The sequence below is a fragment of the Oryx dammah genome, unplaced genomic scaffold (assembly GCF_014754425.2).
Source record: "Oryx dammah isolate SB20612 unplaced genomic scaffold, SCBI_Odam_1.1 HiC_scaffold_12, whole genome shotgun sequence".
Lineage (NCBI taxonomy): Eukaryota > Metazoa > Chordata > Mammalia > Artiodactyla > Bovidae > Oryx > Oryx dammah.
The window spans coordinates 16,903,271-16,925,598 of NW_024070196.1; the positions used below are offsets into that span (position 1 = coordinate 16,903,271).

General features: G+C 44.1%; 1 protein-coding gene across 1 annotated transcript in view; it reads left to right on the forward strand.

Moving 5' to 3' along the window:
• Positions 1 to 22,328, forward strand: part of TBC1D9 (TBC1 domain family member 9) — a 122,590-nt gene that overhangs the window by 94,171 nt on the left and 6,091 nt on the right. The window contains exons 14-17 of the mRNA XM_040250465.1: positions 8,896 to 8,994; positions 9,170 to 9,238; positions 13,658 to 13,898; positions 21,558 to 21,623. Coding sequence (XP_040106399.1) covers positions 8,896 to 8,994; positions 9,170 to 9,238; positions 13,658 to 13,898; positions 21,558 to 21,623 — 475 coding nt within the window. The remainder of the gene's footprint in view (positions 1 to 8,895; positions 8,995 to 9,169; positions 9,239 to 13,657; positions 13,899 to 21,557; positions 21,624 to 22,328) is intronic.

The window sequence follows — 22,328 nt, forward strand, 5'->3', positions numbered from 1 at the left end:
GAGGGCCACTGAATGAATGGGCGAAACACCACGGAGCAATTGCATGACCCGCTCAGGCCTCCGATGCTTGGCTTTGCCCACCTCATAGGCTGATCAAGTGCAGCTCAGTTTCAGCTCTGGGCGGGTTGAGGATGGGCTGTTGAAAGCAGGCATGGGAGGGTTGACCCTCCTGTGCTCATGCCAAGTCCTTGGGTCTCCTGGGAAGCAGACGAGACAATCCTCTTTATGTGGGGGACACATAGAATACTCCCGCCTCCCAGACAAGAACCAGACTCCTAGGACTCTCAAATTGCTCGGCCCGGGTTGGGGAAGGTATGTTCTGGTCCACAGTGACCCCAGATCTGGTCCTAAATTCCACAAAAGAACTAGTGGTGCTGTGTACCTCATAGCACTTGTGGTTTTTGGCTTTCCGGGGACTCAGGACCGGAATGGTTTGTTCATTTCCTGATCATTAAGGATCATACCTGTGGTTTGTTCATTTCCTGATCATTAAGGAAGAGTGTGAATGTTTTGCTGAGTACACCAGGCCCTCTCCAGATGTTTTGGGATTGTGTACCTGGTGATCGTCAGCATTCCAGCTAGCATCAGCCTGGATACTGGAGAGATGGTGACGACCTCTGGCTGAGGTCAGAAAATCTCTCTTAAAGAGAATAAAAAAAAAATAGGTGCTTTAAAAAAAATTGGTATGGATCCAGATACCTTTTCAGAAATGTGTGCCCTTAACTCAAAATAGAAGAAAGGCTGATAATTTATTATTTCAGAAAAATTTTGTTAGCACCCCATATATATTAAAAACAAAACATTTGGGGTATGTTTTAGCATCATAAAAGTAATACATGCTTATTGTAAAATAATGTAGAGACTGAACACATGTGAAACAAAAACTGTATCCTGTGAGCATCTCACCATATCTCCCTCCAATATGTTTTTATATTTGCAATTTATACTTAAGTACAAGTATCTGCTTAAAAGTGCTTTGTAACTTTCCATTTTTGACTTAAAATGCATGATGAACATTCTCTGATATTTAATATATTGTTTGTTTGCAGGTTTTCATAGATTCTTAATATTCTGCTTTAATGAGATGCCAAAACTTATTTAGCTGGTCCCTTTCGTTGGACATTTACTTAGGTTGCTTCCAAATTTTCAGTACCATATTGGCAAATTTGTATGGTATTATTATGTGTATATAATATATATGATACTATATATTATATAAAAATGTCTACACAAATAATACATCTCTGACTTTTTTCTTAGAGTCCATTCTTAGGAATAGATTTCCAGTAGTAGATCAAAAAGTATGAATTATTTCCAAGCTCCTGGCACACCCTGTGCAGTTTCTGTATAGATTTTCCTGATTTAAATTTTCACTAGTAGAGATTAAGGATGACTGTTTCACTTCACTCTCTCCAAAACTGGTTATTATCATAATGTATTTTTTTAAAAAATCACTGCCCCAGGACTTTTAATAGTCCTCCATCAGAAATGTTGAATGATTATTTTTCCAGAAAAAGAGCCCCCGTGACTTGAAAGCAATAGTTATTATTATAGCTGTGGGTTGTTTTTCTAAAGGCATCCCCTGAAACCTTTACCGTAAAGAGAATTCTAGACCCAAGTAATAAAGCTTGGTATGTAGAAACTCAGCTTTGTTCTGCACAACAGATAAGCTAAGGTCTCGCTGAGGTCAGCACGTGGCCCGTTTTTAATGGGAAAGAGTGGAGAATGGAAGCAAGACCAGAGCTGATGTCCGTTTCCTTCCTGTCTGTCTGGTCCCTAATGGCACCCCTCAGGCTGCCAAGAGTCCTGTCGCAGGACACAGCCATAGTTTCCTTCCTCTGCCTGGAAAGACGACCTTGTTTATTTTTACCAATGCCTACATCACCTCCTCTTTCAATGCACAATGATTTGTTTTTTGTTTTCTCTGCTTAGTGGCATTGCCCTACTAATAAGCCTCCAGTGCCTTCCCAATGCCTTATCTGTGTGCGCCTGCTAAGTCGCTTCAGTCATGTTTGAGTCTGCGAGATCCCATGGACTATAGCCCGCCGGCTTCCTCTGTCCTTGAGATTCTCCAGGCAGGAATACTGGAGTAGGTTGCCATGCCCTCCTCCAGGGGATCTTCCCAACTCGGGGATCGAACCCGTGTCTCTTAGGTCTCCTGCATTGGCAGGAGGGTAATTTACCACTAGTGCCACCTGGGAAATCCCCATTACCTTAATAGGTCATCCTGCAGACAACACCACAAAGTCTTGCCTTTCCTTTTTTTTTTTTTTTTTTTCTGCCTCCTATTAGCTTGGTGGTCCTCAATTCTGCCTGAGCATTCAAATCCCTTAAAAAAAATTTTTTTTTAAGCCAAGCTTTTAAAAATATAAATTCCTAGGCTCCCTTCTAGACCAGTTACCTTTGTATCTTGGTATGACACCTAAGAAGAAATATTTTTCAAAAGTTCCCAGGTGATTCTGGAGCCCGGTGGGGGCTGAGAATCACTGCCCTAGATGCAGAATGGGGCCACTAGACGCCTAGGAGGATTTTAACCCGGTTATACGACAGATACCAGTGTTCTGAAGCAGGTGAATCCTTGCTTTCCGTGCTTCAGGATAGTTAGCCAGGAAAATAGACAAGTAGGAAGAATACCGAAAGCACGTTCAGCCTTGAGATCCCAGGATGCTGCAGGTCGATCACCTTTCTCCTGATGAGTAGATGTGATAACTGTCTTCATAAATGTCTCATAGTGGAAATCTCATGCATTGTGAAGTTCTCCCAAGCCCCTCCTGGAAGGAGGGGGCAGTTTGAGAGACAATTTTCCTCTGTTTGGGCCCTGTGTGCCATTTTGTTAGATACACAGACATGGTAGACAAAGCCCCAGCCTTCAGGTTTAATCCATAGACTGTGATGAGCCTCCTGGAAGACACAGGGCACGTTAATAGCAGACTCATAGCAGGCGCGTGACCACCATAGTTTCTTCATGTTCAAGATAGCCCACCCAGAGCGTTTGAGAAATGTTAAGCAAGGGGATGACAGAGGATGAGGTGGTTGGATGGCATCACCGACTTGATGGACGTGAGTTTGGGCAAGCTCCGGGAGTTGGTGATGGACAGGGAAGCCTGGCGTGCTGCAGGCCATGGGGTCCCCAAGAGTCGGACACGACTGAGGGACTGAACTGAGCTGCAGTGGGGAAAGGAGGTGGCTGATCAAAGACGAGGAGGAGTTTGTGCGGGACAGACAGTTTGAAGGTTCAGATTAATGTCAGATTAATGTGTTGGGCTTATTAATTTTGGTGATAACGGCTGTCGCTCGTGGAGAACCCACCTCGTGTGGGACAGGTGCTGGGTGTTTCATCGATAGCCCCACTAGGTGCACACATTTTAAGGTTAAAATGTTAAGTTGAGAGAGGTTGAGTCAGTTCTCCCAAGGCACACAGGAAGTGGCAGAGTCAGGAGGCAATCGTGAGCGCCCCAGCATTAAAGACAGAGCCAAGGGGGTGTGTCTGGATAGAAGGTGGATGGACTTGTAGGTGTGCATATGGACATGAGGTCAGTGGGTCCAGTAGAGGCTCGTTAGTGGGAAGTCTTGAAACCACTAATTGATTTGCAAGGCACCCAACAGCCACTGCAAAGAGAGAGGATCTACTTAGCCAATGTTTGTTTGCTGTTTTCAGAATTCCATTCTGTTAGAGCCCCTCCAAAAAGGTGAAGGGACAGGGGAGAGGAGATCACGGCCCAGTCCTCCTCATAACCCATTTTCCTTTAGAAATCCTCTGGAAATAGCTAGGCAGGAACTTGGGAGTTCATAGTTTCCTTTTAGGTTGGGACTGTTTGCTCCTGATGGAAGGGCCATTGTATGTGTTCCATTGTGTCTGATTATGGCCAGTCCCTGGACCTGCCTGGCAGACTGCAGGGTCCATTTCTAGTTGAGGAACAGATATTAATTAAATATAAAATATAGAGGGCTCTTTGAAGGTCAGACTAGGGGGAAGTAACTCTTTTTGTTGTTTAGTCACTAAAGCATGTCCGACATCGTAGACTGTAGCCCCCCAGGCTCCTCTGTCCATGAGATTTTCTAACAAGGATACTGGAGTGGGTTGCCCTTTCCTTCTCCAGGGGGGATCTTCCTCACCCAAGGATAGAACCTCTGCCTCCTGCACCAGCAGGTGGATTTTTTTTATCACTAAGCCACCTGAGAAACCCAACTTGTTCTTTAGCAATCTGCAGAGATCACCAAGCCAATGTTTACTGTGAGTTACTGTTACCAGTACTTTATATTAATGTATCTTTATCTCTAAGGGCAATCTACAAGGACAATTTTGGTGTCTCCTTGTACAGAGGAAGAAACTATGATTCAGAAGATTTGACTGAATTGCCCAGAGTCACGCAGATAATTAGTAAAATAAAATGAATTTGAATCAAATTTTGTCTAGCTCCAAAGTTTACGTTCTCTTCTACCCAAAGACAAAGAAGAACCTATCTGGAACCCTTTTCTACAATGCTGGAAAAGTAGGTGGTGGAGTTATAAAACCAATGACTGAACCTTAAATTGCAGTGCAGCCCCTGTGGGACTCTGGGTAGCTTATTGAACCTCTCTGAACCTCAGTTTTCTCATCTGAGAAATGGAAGAAACAGTACTAACTCAGAAGGTTATTGTAAGGATGACCAATGACACGTCATCGTTAATGTCCCTGCCGGTTGTAGTGCAAGAATAGTTTCCTTCTGTCTCGTAGGTAATGTTTCCTGGTTGATCAAAGGCAGACTGTGTGCTGGTTTGAGGTAAACCCACCCCTCCATCTTCAGCATGAGCTCTGTAGTAAATACTTTCCATTCTTCTGTGAGGATCAAAAGAGTTACCTTTCTTGGGAGTTTTAATCCCACCCGAGGATTTAACCCAGAGTGAATTAAGTATGACATTTTCCATCACTAGTGGCAGCTCCGACTAACAACTTTTGAATTCTGACTTCTAAGTGGCAGTAATTGCCATATCTTTCTTTAGAGTGGAGAGCATTCTGACTCGGTCTTGAGAAGACACTTCTCTAGAGATGGGAAAATTCATCCATAAACCCTGCATTTGTAGATCAAGACCCTCCGATCACATTAAGTGATGAAAGTTCTAAGTAACTGGTCTAAGTTCTAAGATGTCAGTGTACACTTGTCTTAACTATCGGGAAGGAACACCTGAGTCAAAACGCAGTTCTCATTCAAAACGGGAAAAACATATTGAATAGATAGAAATAGAAAGCTTTAGAAGGGTAGGGTTTTTCACTGTTGACTCCAATTTGGGGAAATTATAACTTATATGGTTCAGAGTCCGCCATGTGGGACAGCCTGTAGAGAGCTGCCATTTCTGGTGTTGCCAGATAAGATACAGAAAAGACTGACATTGCATGGGACATACTGAAATGATGACCACTCTTGTTTATCTGAGTTAAAAGTTTAACTGGACATCCTGTATCTCCTATATTTTATTCACTGAATCTGGGAACTCAAGGCCTTGAACACTGACTGCTCTCTGCAGCAAATCAAGGAGATGAACCCCTGGGGATTCTTCCAAAGGTACAAATTCTAGAATCAGACAGGCTGTGTTCAAACTGGGCTTTTACCACCACAGCTCCGTGAACTTGGGCAAGTTGATGATTTTTGTTAAGCTTCTGTTCCCTCGTCTCTGAAATGGAGCTAGGAAGAGCACTTACTTCCTGAAATTATCCCCGGGATTCAGTGTATCCAGTAAATACCTGTTGAGCACTTGCTGAGAATCAGTATCTGTCCTCCATTCTGGAGGACACAGTCTGTGCCCTCATAGTGAGGGGTGAGAGGCAGGCCATGCAGATTCAAGTAAGAAAGAACGCAGCAGGTTAAAAGGGTGGGCGCGTGCTGTTTCTCTTGGGTTTATGTGTCTGTGAAGTGACGTCTAGCAGAGACACAAATGACCTGGGGGAGCCAGCTTGTTGTGTCTGAAGGAAATGATTTCCAGGCAGAGAAGGAGCTGCTGCACAGGCCCTGGCTGGCAGTGGAGCTGCCATAATGTTCACGAGGAGCAGTAAGAGGCCACTGTGCCTGCAGCAGTGAGAAAAGGGTGTTGGCAGCTGACCAGAGAGGTAGCTGAGGGAGGGGGAGGGGTATAGGGCTTGGAATCATTGGTGAGACTTGGAATTTGACTCCGAGTGAGCTGTGAGAACGTTGGAGTTGTGAGCAAGGGGGTAGTGTCAAGGCTCAGGTTTTAGAAGAACCATTTCTAAAACCACTTCCCAGGTGGCTTAGTGGTAAAAAAAGAAAAGAGCAATCTCCCTGTGAATGGGGTGACGTGCATTCAGCCCTGGGTCGGGAAGATCCCCTGGTGGAGGAAATGGCAACCCACTCCAGTATTCTTGCCTGGAGAATCCCACGGACACACATCCTTGTGGAGGCTTGCCATCCGCCTCTACAAGGATTAAATTGTGAGCTGCTGCAGCTGCTGACCTTCAACACTTGAAAGGAGTTCAGGGTGGAGAGCAGAAATGAGGCACTCTGTGCTCTGGGAAACTGGCAAAACAGGTCAGATATTTTCAGGAGCTGATTTTAGGAGCCCAATTCGTGCATTGCATATCTAGAAAAGCAGTAAATTCCATCACGGTGATGTCTACTCCACATGACTTTATCACCTTTATGAGACTAGCAGAAACTTCCTGCAGAAAAATATATGCTTGATTGCACGTACTCTCCCTTCACCGAAATCAAATATACTGACCTTCCCCCTACCGCTTAGGAGCAGTTTCTCAGAGCTATCTGAAATGTTGTCTCCCAGGCTATAGCCCTCATTTTGTACCCAGTTAAACTTAACTCTCAACTGTCACCTTGTGTTTTTTTTTAAGCCTCTGAGAGAGACAATACTGGTGTGGACCAGGGTGTGAACAGTAGAGGTGGTAGACAGTGAGGGGAATCCCTAGGATGTAGGCATGTAGAGGTCTAAAGACTGAGCCCCGGAGCTGCCCAGGGATTCAAGATAGAGAGGATGTGCCCAGGAGACAGAAAAAGAGTAGCCGGTAAGGCATAAATAGAACCAGGAGAAAGAGAGTAAATGGAATTTAAGCAAAACACGTAATTTATGCCGAGCACTTAATCAGGTTGTAAGTTTTAGCTCTTGTGTTTGTTGGAACAGAGGTTAGGCTGTTGTAACCATAGACCCCCAAATAGAGTTAAGACAGAAATTTGATTTTCTCTTGCTTTGAGTTTGCTTATGGAGTTCAGGACTGGTGTGGAGCATTAGGGAGCATCAGTGGCATCAGGGACCCAGGCTCTTTCTAACCCACTCTTTTTTTTTATTTATTTTTTAACTGAAGGATAATCGCTTTACAGAATTGTGTTGGTTTCTGCCAAACATCAACATGAATCAGCCTTAGGTGTACATATGTACCCCCCTCTTGAACCTCCTTCCCACCTCCCTCCCCATCTATTCCACTCTTGAGAAAAGTCTTATCCACACAGGAAGGAGATAGGTTGGGTGTGCCTCTTTCCTTTAATGGGCACTGAAGAGCTTACTCGTTGGAAAAGACCCTGATGCTGGAAAAGATCGAGGGCAGAAGGAGAAGCGGGGGAACAGAGGATGAGGTGGTTGGATGGCATCATCGACTCAATGGACATGAGTTAGAGCAAACTCCGGGAGATAATGAAGGACAAGGAAACCTGGAGTGCTGCAATCCATGGGGTCACAAAGAGTCGGACACTACCTAGTAACTGAGCAGCATCACTTCTCCTCACATCTTATTGGCCAGAATCTAGTCACCCAGCACAAGAAGCTGCAGGGGACACTGGGAAATGTAGTCTTTTGCTGAGCATCTGGGTACTTGGCTGAAATTTTGAATTCTCTACATTCAGGGAGAACAGACATATGGGTATTGATGAGCCAACTTCCAGTCTGTGTGACAAGCATAATTTCAAAAGTCAGTGGTCTCTGTATATGCCAATAGTATTCTTAAACTCAAAGGGAGTTTCTCAGGCCCCTGATTGTCACTTATTTTTCAGATTGCTTCATCTTTTTCTGTTGTAAAATGTTACACCATAAGTTCCAGAAACAAAACAAATCCCCCAAAACCACTTTTATTTTGAAATCATTATAGATTTATAAGAGGTAGCAAAGGAATGTAGAGGGAAGTCATATGCATTTCCTCTCCAAGACTTCTCCCCAATGCTAATACCCCAAACATTCAGGCAATGTTAGGCTTCTTGGGTTAGGAAAGGTGGCTAGTCCTGAGTGTCTGCCATCGAGAGACAACTGCTATTGAACTAGAGGTCAGAACAGGAAGCCACACTCCAACATTTCCTACAACCTCCCAGCTGAGTAGTTAGCCTCATATACTTCCTTTCTTCCCGTCAAGAAAGTTCTTCCTTGAATGCATTATTTCATCCACAAAGGGTCCCTATAGCCTTACTTAACCCTCTCCTTTCTTATGAACTGGGCTTCCCTGGAGATTCAGATGGTAGAGAATCTGCCTGCCATGCAGGAGACCCAAGTTCAATCTGTGGGTCAGGAAGATCCCTGGAGAAGGGAATTGGCTACCCACTCCAGTATTCTTGCATGGAGAATTCCATGGACAGAGGAGCTGGCGGGCTACAGCCCATGGAGTCACAAAGAGTCAGACACAACTGAGCAACACTTTCACTTTTTTTTTCCCCATATGAACTTTTGATTTGAGAAAGACTAATTTGGCTTTGAGATTTACTTCAATGTTAAGAAGCATGAGAATTTTCTGTTATTTAAGATTGTTAAATGGCTTCCAAATAAACAAAGGACATACAGTAAATGATGGTTTAGTCTAAGAGCCCTGTCACTTGGCAAGAAATTTCTCATGGTGTCAGGATTTGTCTCCATCGACATGACACCAAGTATTTCAGCAGATTTCTCAGAAATACCAGTATTGTTTTTTTCCAGAAATTTGGAACTATCCGGGCGGATTTGATTGAGCAGATGAGATTTAAACAGAGACTAAAGGTGATCCAGACGCTGGAAGATACTACAAAACGCAATGTGGTGAGTCTTTTGAGAAATGGCATGTGGCCTTCTGTTCCCATCCTTCCGTGTATTCCCACGGACTCCAAATTCCTGCTTGATAGACTAAGCGGATTGAAAAGAAAACAATCGGGAAGTTTCCCATTATGGTATTTTTGAGTTTGTGAAAGTCATGGTGTTATTCTTTTTGTATAAGGTACGAACCATTGTGACCGAAACTTCCTTTACCATTGATGAACTCGAAGAACTTTATGCTCTTTTCAAGGTGAGTTTCAAAGAAAACTCATGTACGTTCAAGGGAGTAAAAGAGTTCCCTTTTTTTGGTACTTGCCGGCTGCGCTGGGTCTTCATCGCTTTGTGGGCTCTGCTTTAGGTGCGGTGGCTGGGGCCACTCTCTCGTGGTGTGTGGGCTTTCCTCTGCGTTGGCGTCTCTCATAGGGCACAAGCTCTCGGCCACTTGGATTCAGTATTGCAGCTCCCAGGCTCTAGAGCACAGGCCCAGTAGTGATGGTCCACAGGCTTGGCTTCTCTAAGACATGTGGGATCTTCCCGGAGCAGGGACTGAACCCATGTTTCCTGCATCGGCAGGCGACTTCTTTACCACTGAGGCACCAGGGAAGCCCAGGAGTTCACTTTAATCATTCGGTTAGTTCCCAGATTTTTCTGTTAAATTGTGAAGGGATAGCATGAGTGTCAGCAGGCATACACAGGAAGATGGAGTTAAGAGTATAAAAATAGAGTACTTAGTATGAAAAATAAAGATATAATTCATATAAGTTGATGTTTTAGCCTTCTACTCCGTGTAGTATTTTCACTCTTTCCTTGGACTTAAGCAAATAGGGTGTTACTTTATAATACTCATTGGAATGATGGCAGTCAAATTTAAATTCTTTCTGAAACTACTGTAAATTTTAATGTCCTCTATTAATCTATATTCAAGCACCCTTAAAAGGAGATACATAGCTGGAATAAGAATAAAGCTGCTTGAATGTCTAAGGGAAAGCCTAGTTGTTTAAATTTCTGTGATTTTGCATTTCTAAGTCAGCCCTCACCAATCTTGATCCTCAATAAGGAAATAGTATCATTAAATGAAGCAACGTAGAATTGTTTTTCTTCCAGGAAAAAAAAAAAAAAAACACTTTTGTTGTATCTATCATTACCAACATTATAGGTAAAAATGTGACAATTACGAGGAAAAATTTTTAAAGGATGCTTTTTATGCAGATACCAATTTTATCATAATCTCTAATTGGCTAGCTTTTTGTTTGTTATAGAGCCTTTCATTTCCGGAACTAAAGATAATCGAGGATGGCAAAGATAGTATAGGAACGAACAGAAGGGGGCAGACATAAAGATCTGAGTTGGACACTAGTTGATCTTAGGGTCAGACAGAGAATGTGAGAGCTGGGAATATTTTTGCTAATATCCCCACTTACCTGTTAGCTACTGGAGGCACCACCGTTTTATTTATTTCTGATTCTCTAGTATCTAGGTGTTCCAGATGTGTGTGTTGAATACATAGGTGGTTCAGTGATCTGTTTTCAGTCTAGTTCAATTTTGCATGCTTCTGAGGCAGGCGCAGGGAGGTTGATGGCTTTGTGCAGTCCAGCAGCGTGGGCAACAGCGCCCCCAGCAGGCTGCGTTCAGCACTTAACTGTGCAGCCTTAAGCATGTGCCGTCTCATTCATGCTTTATTCAGGTATGTAAAGCACTGTGCCTAATTGCTTCATGTTAAGTTGGTTTTCCATAAGGAGGGAGTCCCTCTTCATTTTATATAGAGGGAAAAATGCAATGATCCAACTTGGATTGAAAGAAAAAAATACAATGGTTCAATTGAGATCAGATTTTAAAAGGATATTGAGGACTGAAAGAAATCTGCTTCACAGAGTCGGGGTGGGAGACGGGTAGGAATAGGATTTAGGGCAACTACGCAGAAGTGGCGAGTGGCAGCTCAAGGCAATGGGGAGGGCTATGACATTCAAAGGAGGCTGACTTGGGGCACACCAGAAGAGCAAGACCAGGGCTGGCTGTGCAGAAGCCCAAGATCCTGAGATCACTGAAGCCGTATCTTCTTCCATGGGTGCCCCTGCCCTCTGCAGTCTGTGCACCTCCAGGTTCCAGGTGTGTCGTTTGTACACCAAGGATATTGCCTGAAGAAAGCTTTCCTTACACTCCAAAACCCTGCCCTCAGGTGTGTTGACAAACAGGAGTTCCCCAAGTCTTCTGAGTGCCCCAAGAGAGAACCTGACATCCTCGGTTGGTGTCAGGGATGAGAAGGATTCTCGGGTACTCAGTTCGGTTCAGCCACTCAGTCGTGTCCAACTCTTTGCAATCCTGTGGACTGCAGGACGCCAGGCTTCCCTGTCCTTCACTATCTCCCGAAGTTTGCTCAAACTCATGTCCATTGAGTCGGCGATGCCAACCCAAGACAAAGACTTCAGATAAGGACTCTTTCTTGAGTTTTTTGGGAAACTTTTCATTGGCTTCAGTTCATCTGAACAAACATTTATTGAGGTATTATGTCAGACACACTGTCAGACTCTTCAGTCTTTTCTAAAGTCAATTTCTGGGGGATTTCCTTCAGATATAAAGGAAAGAGACATTTGTTTCCCACAGTTTTCTGCTTGGGCTTTGGGCTAAACTTGAAAGAAAAAGGTGGAAGACTGCCACCCTGAGGCAGGTTTGGGAGAAAATGTAATCCCCAGCCCCTGGGCCTTATTTGAACTCTTTCTAAATTAGTCCTTTTCCAGTCTCGAGTCCCTAGTACCCAGATGATGGAGTAGGGGGTCTCAGCAAAGGAGAGGGACATGGTCTCTTTGACTTGTTTCCTGATGGCTGTGAGCACCATGAATGTGCCTGCCCCACAGTCAGGGCCAGTTCCAGAGGAACATGGGTGCTTTAGTTAGGAGGAAGTGCTTTGGGTAACCTTTATCCACGGATGGAGCTCAGGTAAAAGGGACCCTTCCTGTGGGGCCACATCACTAACTCGTTCCCACCCACGGGGCTGCTGGGCATCACTTCGGAGTACAGCTCCACCCGGGGCACCCCTTGAACCTCAGCCTCTGCCTCCCTCCCCCGACCCCACCACCATCACCATGCTCCTCCACTCCGCCCACCCAACCCTCCACCATCCAGCAGCACTTGAGTGCAGCCCCCAAGCCTAGTGGACCTCACACACTTCCTTTATTCTCCCAAAGCTGCCCTGAGACACCTCTCCTTCCTCCTCTCTTGCCTACTCCCACTCCTCTCTTTACCGGATTATCAGCTACAATTCCCAGTAAACAATGAGGACAAAGACACTGGTCTTCTTTGCTCTGTTCTAAGTAAGAACAACACTGAAGTACTGCACACTCACCGCTGACTCCTCCTTCTCAGAACCCCTAGGCAAGGGGGAACGACCTGGCATGCGAGTGCTTTTTGCTGTTGCAATGTTTATACATGCTTATACTGAAATAGTACAGCAGGAAATAAAGTAAAAATAAAGTCTCCCTTTGGATGCCCCTCTGTCTCCCCAGCCTACCATTCATTGCTAACTGTAAACCTCTACCTAGGGAGACTGGAGGCTTCTTACTGGCCTTTCTGTTAGATGCTTCATCTTTGTGGTTTTCCTAGAATGGGCGTGTGTTTCTGCCAGAATCAATATGACCTCCTGAATAAAGAGGCTGCCTTGTTTCCAAGGACAGAAACAGGAAGCCTTTAGCTGGATCTCTCTCCTCCTCCACCCTAGTGGTTCCTGCTCATAATTTTCCTGGCGCTATTTTCAGATGCATAAAACAGGAGGGACTGCATACTTGTAGCCTCAGGACTGGATGACTAGGATAATCTTTGGGCTTCCCAGGTGGTGCTAATGGTAAAGAACCAGCTTGCTAGTGCAGCAGATGGAAGAGACATGGGTTCGATCCCTGTATTGGGAAGGTTCCCTGGAGGAGGGCATGGCAACGCACTCCAGTATTGTTGCCTGAAGAATTCCATGCACAGAGGAGCCCGGAGGGCTATGGTCCACAGGGTCGCAAAGAGTCTGACATGACTGAAGCGACTTAGCACATATGCAGGGTAAGATTTATGTGATCTTGGTGACCAGGAGGCAGAGGTTTACAGGACACTAAACTAGAAGTTTGGAAACCCAGAATCACATTATGATTCTGCTTTGACTATGATTCTGGTTAGCTGACTCGTGGAAGCCACTTACCCTCTGGGCTGTACCATCCTCACAGCGGACAGGAGGTGATCAGACTGCCTGAATTACAGATCCTCTTCAGGTTAACACTCTATGTATTTCTTTTAAAACAGAGTATTTGTCTTTATGGTATTTCTTTTAAAACAGAATATTTGTTTGTCTTTATGGGAGTTACTTCTTAAAATGCTTGTGAGTGTGGGAGTAGCGGGCGGGGGGAGAAAATGGTGAAGGGGAAGTTCTTTCTTTCTTCACCTACTCCAGTAATTGAAACGGGTTTTTCATGCCAGATATAAACACAGAGATGGTTGCCATGGAATTGGTGGGAGGTGGTCAGGTGGAGATTAATAAATGTAACAGAGAACCAAGGGTGCCCTGGGTCCAGACCACTGCCCCAGCAGATGCAGACTGGTGACCTAAAGCCTTTTCCCAGATTTGAGGAAGGCCTTTCTCGCCGGTATTTGCTGTGAGATGCAGCCTGCCATTTCATTCTGTCCTTCAACTCTGCAGGCGGAACATCTAACCAGCTGCTATTGGGGCGGGAGCAGCAATGCGCTGGACCGGCATGACCCCAGCCTGCCTTACCTCGAGCAGTATCGCATCGACTTGGAGCAGTTCAAGGGCATGTTTGCGCTGCTGTTTCCCTGGGCCTGCGGAACTCACTCTGACGTGCTGGCTTCCCGCTTATTCCAGTTATTAGATGAGAATGGAGACTCTCTGATCAACTTCCGAGAGTTTGTCTCGGGGCTGAGTAAGGACGTGATTGCATGAGTTCAGGGGTGGGGTGGGGAAATCGGGGGGAGATGGGGGAGCGCCGTGGTCTGCCTTGCTGCCCTCAGGACCGCAGCCCTGCTCTCCTCGGAACACAGGGCTTACAGGACAGAGGAGCACGTTTTAAGGTCTGCAAGCTGATTGTAAATTTGTTTTTAGTTAATGGATATATCATATGATTAAATCATTACCTTCTACATTAGTTAGTCTCTCAGTCGTGTCCAGCTCTCTGTGACCCCATGGACTATAGCCCGCCAGGTTCCTCTGTCCAAGGCATTTCCCGGGCAAGAATACTGGAGCGGGTTGTCACGCCCCTTTTCAGGGGATCTTCCCAATCCAGGGATCAAACCTGGGTCTCCCACATTGCTGGTGGATTCTTTACCATCTGAGCCACCAGCCCACAGATAGTCTTCAGCACTAGTTAATATACTTAGTCATGGAATTTGCAAGAATACCACCTTAAACCCTAAATTCACAGACCACGATAAGTTTATGAGGGAAGAAGAAATGTTTGGATATGGATAGCTTTTACTTGACCCAACATATATTTATCCTACATATGATATATTTCATAAAATTTTATGAAACATTTCATAATTTAATAAAAGGCTTTTAAAAAATGAACAGCTCTGCAGTCTAGTGGAAGTCTTTTCTCTCTATTTTGTGAGGAGGAAACATGTCCATTCCTGAGAATGCACACCCACACCCGACAAGCATCATGGGTTTCTGTCTGTCAGCCTCACTGTCTGAGCTGTTTACTGCCCTATATTCCACTGGGCTTGTTGCATTAATATTTGAGCAGAAAAGCTATGTGGTGGTCGAGCTTCACCTGACATGAGATTGTGGATGTAGCAGGCATTATGTCGGGCTGCCAGAATTAAATAGGAAAAATTTTTTAATTCTAATTGTGCTACACTCTGTGACCTGGTCCATACACTTGAAAGTGACATGTGCCCAAGGGAAGATGAAGGCATCAGGTATTGAGCCAACAATGATTCCAGAAAGCACCCTAAATCATAAAGAATAATGACTTGGAAGGCTTAAAGGCCAGAGGAAACTGATGGTTGTTAAAAAAAAGGGGGGGAGTAGGTGAGGCCGCCTTAGGTAAGTAAAACTATTTGTAGAAAGCACTCAGATCATTCAAAAGGGCTACATGGAGGAAACTAGCCTTTATTAAGCATAGGCACCATTGTGATGCTTTAGAACTTGTACATTATCACTTAATCCAAACAGACCTTTGAGGTAATAATAGTATTGATCTGTATTTCCCGGGTGGGTCAGTGGTAAAGAATCTGCCTGCCAGTGCAGGAGACTCAGGAGACATGGGTTCGATCCCTGGGTCAGGAAGATCCCCTGGAGGAGGGCATGGCAACCCACTCCAGTGTTCTTGCCTAGAGAATCCCATGGACAGAGGAGCCTGGCGGGTTACAGTCCATGGGGTCACAAAGAGCCAGACACGACTGAGCAGGAGCACAGAAGCACACAATAGTGTTGATAACTAATATTTATACAGCACTTACTCAGCTGGGCTTTGCTCTCAGACTTTATGTGCATTAAAAAAAGCGTCTGCCTCCAATGTGGGAGACCTGGGTTCAATCCCTGGGTCGGGAAGATCCCCTGGAGAAGGAAATGGCAGTCCACTCCAGTATTCTTGCCTGGAGAATCCCACGGATGGAGAAGTCTAGTAGGTTACAGTCCATGGGGTCGCAAAGAGTCGGACATGACTGAGCGACTTAACCTTCACTTTTATGTGCATTTAATTTACCTAAGGCACACAACTGCAAAGTTGGTGTTTGAATTCAAGCACCCTGGAAGCAGGGTTGTGCAGTTACTATGATGCTTTATTATCTGTGTGGTTACTATTAATACCCTCATTTTCAGTTAAAGAGATGGTGGCTCAGAAAAGTTAAGCAACATGCTGGAACATTCATTTTTAGCAAGTCAAAATATATCTGTTATTGAACTGAAAGGCAGTTTGTCCATGCTGGGCCCAGGATTCAGACAAAGTTTGTCTCAGAAGCAGCACATCCTTTTTCATTATTCTGTGCTTAAGGACAGCAAACAGAATTTTTTTTTCTTTTTTTTAGGGAAGAAGAAGGTATTGATTTTTAATTACACAAATAATGCATAAATACATTCTGCTTTTTAAAAAAGTGAACAAAGGAAAATGGTGGTCCAGTGGTTGAGACTCCAAGCCTCCATTGCAGGGGGTGCAGGTTCAATCCCTGGGTAGGGAACTAAGATCCCATATGCCATGCAACATGGCCCAAAAAAAAAAAAAAAATAAGAAGTGATAACATTTCTTCTTTGTAATTTTTAAAAATATAAATTTATTTATTTTAATTGGAGGCTAATTACTTACAATATTGTATTGGTTTTGCCATACATCAACATGAATCTGCCACAGATGAAGTTTTCTAAAAGTGAGCAAAGTAAAATTAAAAAGTGAAACAATCTAGACAAGGCTAGAGACATTTTGACCTTCTCCTAATCTTTTTTGTTCCAAAGTAACTACTTAGTATCATTGGTATCTATCAAAAGGGAGATTTTTTTTTTTAATGACCTTTGGACAAAATAAGGAGAAGGAAAAAAAAAGACAGATTCTACATGTAGAAAGGGGTCAAGGAATTTTTGCTGTAAACATCTTTGCTGCAGCCAGTTTCACTGTACAACTAATTGGTCATAAGGCCGTTTTAACATGAGAGATAAAAATACTTAGTTGACAGTCACGACACTAGAAAAGGATAACAAGTCAGTATTTGTAAATCCTTTGATGAGCATGGCATCCAGTCCCATCACTTCATGGCAAATAGATGGGGAAACAGTGGAAACAGTGACAGATTTTATTTTCTTGGGATCCAAAATCACTGCAGATGGTGATTGGAGCCATGAAATTAAAAAACGCTTGCTCCTTGGGAAAAAAAGCTATGATCAACCTAGATAGCATATTAAAAAGCAGAGACATTACTTTGCCAGCAAAGGTCCATCTAGTCAAAGCTATGGTTTTTCCAGTAGTCATGTATGGATGTAAAAGTTGGACCATAAAGAAAGCTGAGTGCTGAAAAATTGATGCTTTTGAACGTCACTTTGGAGAAGACTCTTGAGAGTCCCTTGGACTGCAGGGAGATCCAAACAGTCAATCCTAAAGGAAATCAACTCTGAATATTCATTGGAAGGACTGATGCTGAAGCTGAAGCTCCAATACTTTGGCCACCTGATACAAAGAACTGACTCATTGGAAAAGACCCTGATGCTGGGAGGGATTGGGGGCAGGAGGAGAAGGGGACGACAGAGGATCAGATGGTTGGATGGCATCACTGACTTGACGGACATGAGTTTGAGCAAGCTTCGGGAGTTGGTGATGGACAGGAAAACCTGGCGTGCTGCAGCCCCTGGGTCACAAAGAGTCGGACGTGACTGAGCAACTGAACTGAACTTGACGAGCATAGTCATCCCTCTCACTCATCAAAACTAGAAGTTCACCAAGCTATGGCAGGTATAAAATAAGTGAAGTGAAGTCGCTCAGTCGTGTCTGACTCTTTGCGACCCCATGGACTGTAGCCTACCAGGCTCCTCTGTCCATGGGATTTTCCAAGCAATAGTACTGGAGTGGATTGCCATTTTCTTCTCCAGGGGATCTTCCCAACCCAGGGGTCGAACCCGGGTCTCCTGCATTGTAGACAGATAATTTACCATCTGAGCCACAAGAAGTGACTGCTAATTCACAGTGACCTTCAAGAGCACTAATAATTGATTCTTTAACTAATTTGGGTAGGACAGCTTCTCCTCTCAGGCTGTCTTTACCAAATTTATCACTCAGTATTAGACGTTGATGGCAAAAGGAGAATCAAGTTCCTCCTACCCCATGAAAAGGAAATGGTTATGTGATCCCTGATGGGTATATAAGTTTCTTGAAAATGGTGAAAACACAGTCTGGCTTAGATTAGCTTGCTGAAGGATTTGCAAAAATCGATATCTGTTTTTCCAGGGTAATGTAATCATCAACCAGTAATTATTTTTATCTTTTATGGCAAAATGACCTTATGGTCAATTCGTTGTGGGGTAAGTCTGCTTGTGGCAAACATGCTCAGGATGAAAATACCAATGTGTAGAAAGCGACAGTAATCAATATAAATATATAATTTATTTAAGCTTAGTCAAACCCCAACAAGGCAGATACTCTTCAAAATCTTGGGAAAAGGAAAGAGAGGCTTGCAGTCCATGATAGTGAAAATACTGGAGAAGAGTACTTAGTCTTCTTAAAATGCAGTTGAGTTCTTTGAGCAAAATAAATTCCACTTAGATTGCTGGGAGGAGGCTCAGAGCTGTGGTCAGTCATGCGAGTCGATTACAACAATGGAGATGGAGAAGTCGACTAGGAAAGAGAAATTCTGTTCAAGTCTTAAGAAATTAAAGAAAGAATTCTGGAAAAGATGGGTCAGTAATTTCAGTGTCCATCCCCAGAAAGATCCCCCCTGAAATTAGTGACCAGATGAATCTCTATGGAGTTAGAGATAAGAGATTACTATCTGAAGGCGCAAAGTAGCTCTGTCTCCTTTTTCAGTGGTATTGCTGGAAGGCAGCTTTTCTAAACAAGCCACATATGCCACAAAGCAGATGGTCATTGGACGTTGGAGAGTTGGAGGGAAATGGAAGCTGGTGATTCCATGACTAACTGAACTCTGCTCCCAGAGCATGACAGCCAGCAGAGAGTTCTCTATACACTGGGCTTGATGTTTAACCTCTGTGGTTGTTTCCTCATTTACAAAGTAATGACTGTCGGGACTGAAAGAAATAATTCAAGTTACTTCCTACAGCAGTGCCTGGCTCAGAAAGTGTTAGTTATTGTTGTCTCTACAATGACTAGGAACCCCCTCTACCTGACTCAGATAGCGATTTAAACTATCAAGGTAGAGAAGGCACACTAAATGTGTCAGTTACACAAAGCTGGAAGAGACAGCCAGCATGTTGGAGGACAAAAACAAGATGGAAAGAAATAATACTAGAGGAGGGAATGACTGGTAATAACAAATTGATAGGGATAAATCAGAAGTCTAACATTTTAAAAAATTGTTTATTTATTTGCTTATTTTTGGCTGTGCTGGGTCTTTTGCTGCACGGGGGCCTTCCGTAGTTGGGATAAGCAGGGGCTACTCTCTTGTTTCAGAGCGTGGGCTCTAGGGCATGTGAGCTCAGTAGTTGTGGCTCAGGGACTTAGTTGCCCAGAGGCATGTGGAATCTTCCCTGACCAGGGATCGAACCCCTTTCCCCTGCATTGGCAAGCAGATTCTTAACCAGTGGACCACCTGGAAAATCTCCAGAAGTCTTAAATTTTAAGAAATGATTGTAAAAGGACTGTATATCTGCATATGCATACATATAGTGGTTGCGGCTATGCTTTCTAGAGTCAGACAAATCTGAGCTCAAATCCTGGGCCTGCCACTTGCTGTTAATAGCTTATGGCCTTGAACATATTACTTGAGTAAGCCCGGCCTTTTTCATCTGTAAAGTTGGGATAATAACGGTGCCCATCTCGTAGAATTCTTCAGAGAGGAAAGTGAAATGCATATGGAAAGAAGTGAACAGAGGGTTTGTTGTTGTTCAGTTGCCCAGTGCCTGCGGCACGTCAGGCTTTCCTGTCCTTCACAAGGTGAATGGTTCACGAATGTCTGTCATTATTTTCATGATTAGTATCAGTCAGTGTGCAGACGTCTTGAGGTTTAGTTGACTGTGTAGTCCAGCTCCAGAAAGAGGAGTATAAACAGCTGAATGCAGACTTAGGCTGTATTAGGGGAAGAGTCAAGAACAGTTCCACTCTTTTCCACGGTGGACAAAAGCCATCTGGAACTCTCTGGACTGAGAGACGCATTAACGCATAAGATAGATGTGAGTAAAAATAAAAAAGAGTATACAAACCATGTCATATGAGAAAGTTGAAAAAGACTTAGAGAGGTGTAGCCTGGGGAATATAAATTTGCCTTGAAAAGATAAGCTGGTGAGAAACAGGACCTTAAAATCTGAAGGGTTGTTGCAATGAGGATGTGGTAAACCTATTCTGTTTGACTCTCAAGAGTCAGGAAGAGGAATCATTCTACATCTTTTGTTGAGTCATAATCTCTGAGATCTGATACGGACTGTGGAAATTTTCTTACCCCAAAATGACATTGGCATGTGAACACGTTTTATGTTGTATGCAGTTCATGAATTTGATGAACCTGAGTCTGCAGGTTAAGGGTCCTGACTGAAGTGAAAATGACAGGAGCACTTTCAGTGTCTCAGGAATTCCCTAGTGGGAGGAGACTCCTCTGGTTGGGATGAGCTCCCCATCTCTGACTCTGAGGATGTTCAAGCAGGTGCTGGATCCTCTCCTATGTGGATGTGGACATGGGAGGTCGGACGAGATAATCCCTGCTGTCCCTGTCAACCAGTCCAAATCCTCTGATTCCTCTTTTCCCAAATCTGATTCATCTTGAACTCTGTACTCTGAGAATATGTACTTACCAAGTATTTTCTGGTTCCTGAAATACTTACTGACTTTAAGGGAGAAAGTAACAAGATTCTTTAGATTGAAACAGTGGTGATATAATGGCAGCTGTGTGCATGCGAAGTTACTCAATCATGTCTGACTCTTTGTGACCCTATGGACTGTAGCCCACCAGGCTTCTCTGTCCATGGGAAACTCCAGGCAAGAATACTGCAGTGGGTTGCCATGCCCTCCTCCAGGAGAGTTCCTGCATTGCAGGCAGATTCTTTACTGCTGAGCCACCGGGGAGGCCCTTAATGGCAGCTAGGTTAGGCTAAATTGAACTGAAGAATATTTAAGAGACCAGAAGCAACTAAAAAGGAAATTTGAAGCACTCTCAAACGTGTATTGGTCCAATGGTTAAGACTCCATGCTCTGAATGTAGAGGGCATGGGTTCAATCACTGGTCACAGAATTAAGACCACCCCCGCATGCTGCAAGGCATGGCACCAAATAAAATTAAGTTTTTTTAAAAATAGGCTTTAAAAACATGTATCAAGATTATTTCTGAACTCTAGCAATTATGAGATTGAGGCCCAGTCACTGGGCATTTCTTATCAGTAGCGTTAGTCACTCAGTCATGTCCGACTCTGCGACCCCATGCATTGTAGCCCCCAGCTCCTCTGTCCATGGAATTTTCCAGGCAAGAATACTGGAGTGGGTTGCTATTCCCTTCTCCAGGGGATCTTCTTGACCCAGGGATCAAACCCACATCTCCTACACTGGCAGGCAGATTCTTTACTGTCTGAGCCACAAGGGAAGCCCTTTGTGTCAGTAACACTCATTTAATTTGTGCCAGCTGCTAATCTAAGAACTTTAATTCTCACCTTTCGTGGGTCCTGATGTCAAGACCACTGGTAGAATCTTCTAATTTGTCATCCTGCCTCCTAGAGGGGAAACTGAGGTCCGGAGAGGTTCACTCTCCCAAGGGCACATGGTATCTATACAAAGACTTTGAAACCAGACATCCTCATTTCAGAGCTTTTAACACCAATCCCATACAATATCTGGGTTTCAGCTTGTAGGTTGATGCTTCAAGGGGACACTAAGCCTCAGGGTGGGGCGGGGCTGTTGCAAGCACAGTACATTTCATATTGGTACTTATGTGACTTCTAGGTGCTGCGTGCCATGGGGACCTCACAGAGAAGCTCAAACTCCTGTACAAAATGCATGTCCTACCTGGTAGGTGAGCCACGCAGAGTATCACAGGTACTCGTGGCCGTGGCCTGGCTTGATGTCTCTTTTGGTGTGACCTTTTTGCCTCTTCTTTGATATTCAAAAATCACTCATGGATCACTAAGAACAAACTGAACAGTATTATTGCCAGGAGTTCCTGAATCAGCGGGTGCTTGGCTCAGTGGTCATTCATTTGTCCAAAGTGTGAGCTGCAGTAATAGAGCAGACTTTTGCAACAGAATGAATAAATAGCACTTGGTAACTCCTGGTATTCTGAGTCTAGGGAGAGCAGTCTTACCTCTGACAGAGACAGTGGGAAAGATGGTGAGGTTTTTTGAGTTCAGCTTTAAACCGGGTTGGCTACTAGTTGGAAATATCTAGCAAATACTAAAAAAGAAAGAAAGAGAGGAAGGGAAAGAGAAAGAAAGAGGAAGAGAGGGAGAGAGAGAAAGTAGAGAGAGGGAGGGAGGGAGGAAGGAAGGGGGATTAGCTCTAAGGATAGAGATAGAATAAAACTATAGATTTGGGAATAATCTAAAATTTGGTTCCTTAAAGCATCATTCCATAGGATTTAGGAAAGTTTCCAAAAAAGGAAAACATGAAGGGACTCTTTGGTGAGGGGTTGTTATAAAGGAAGATGGAGTGAGAAATGGGGGGAACCCCCTCCCATAAGGTTTTTGAGGCTGTGGGTATTCCAGGCCCCTCAGTGCT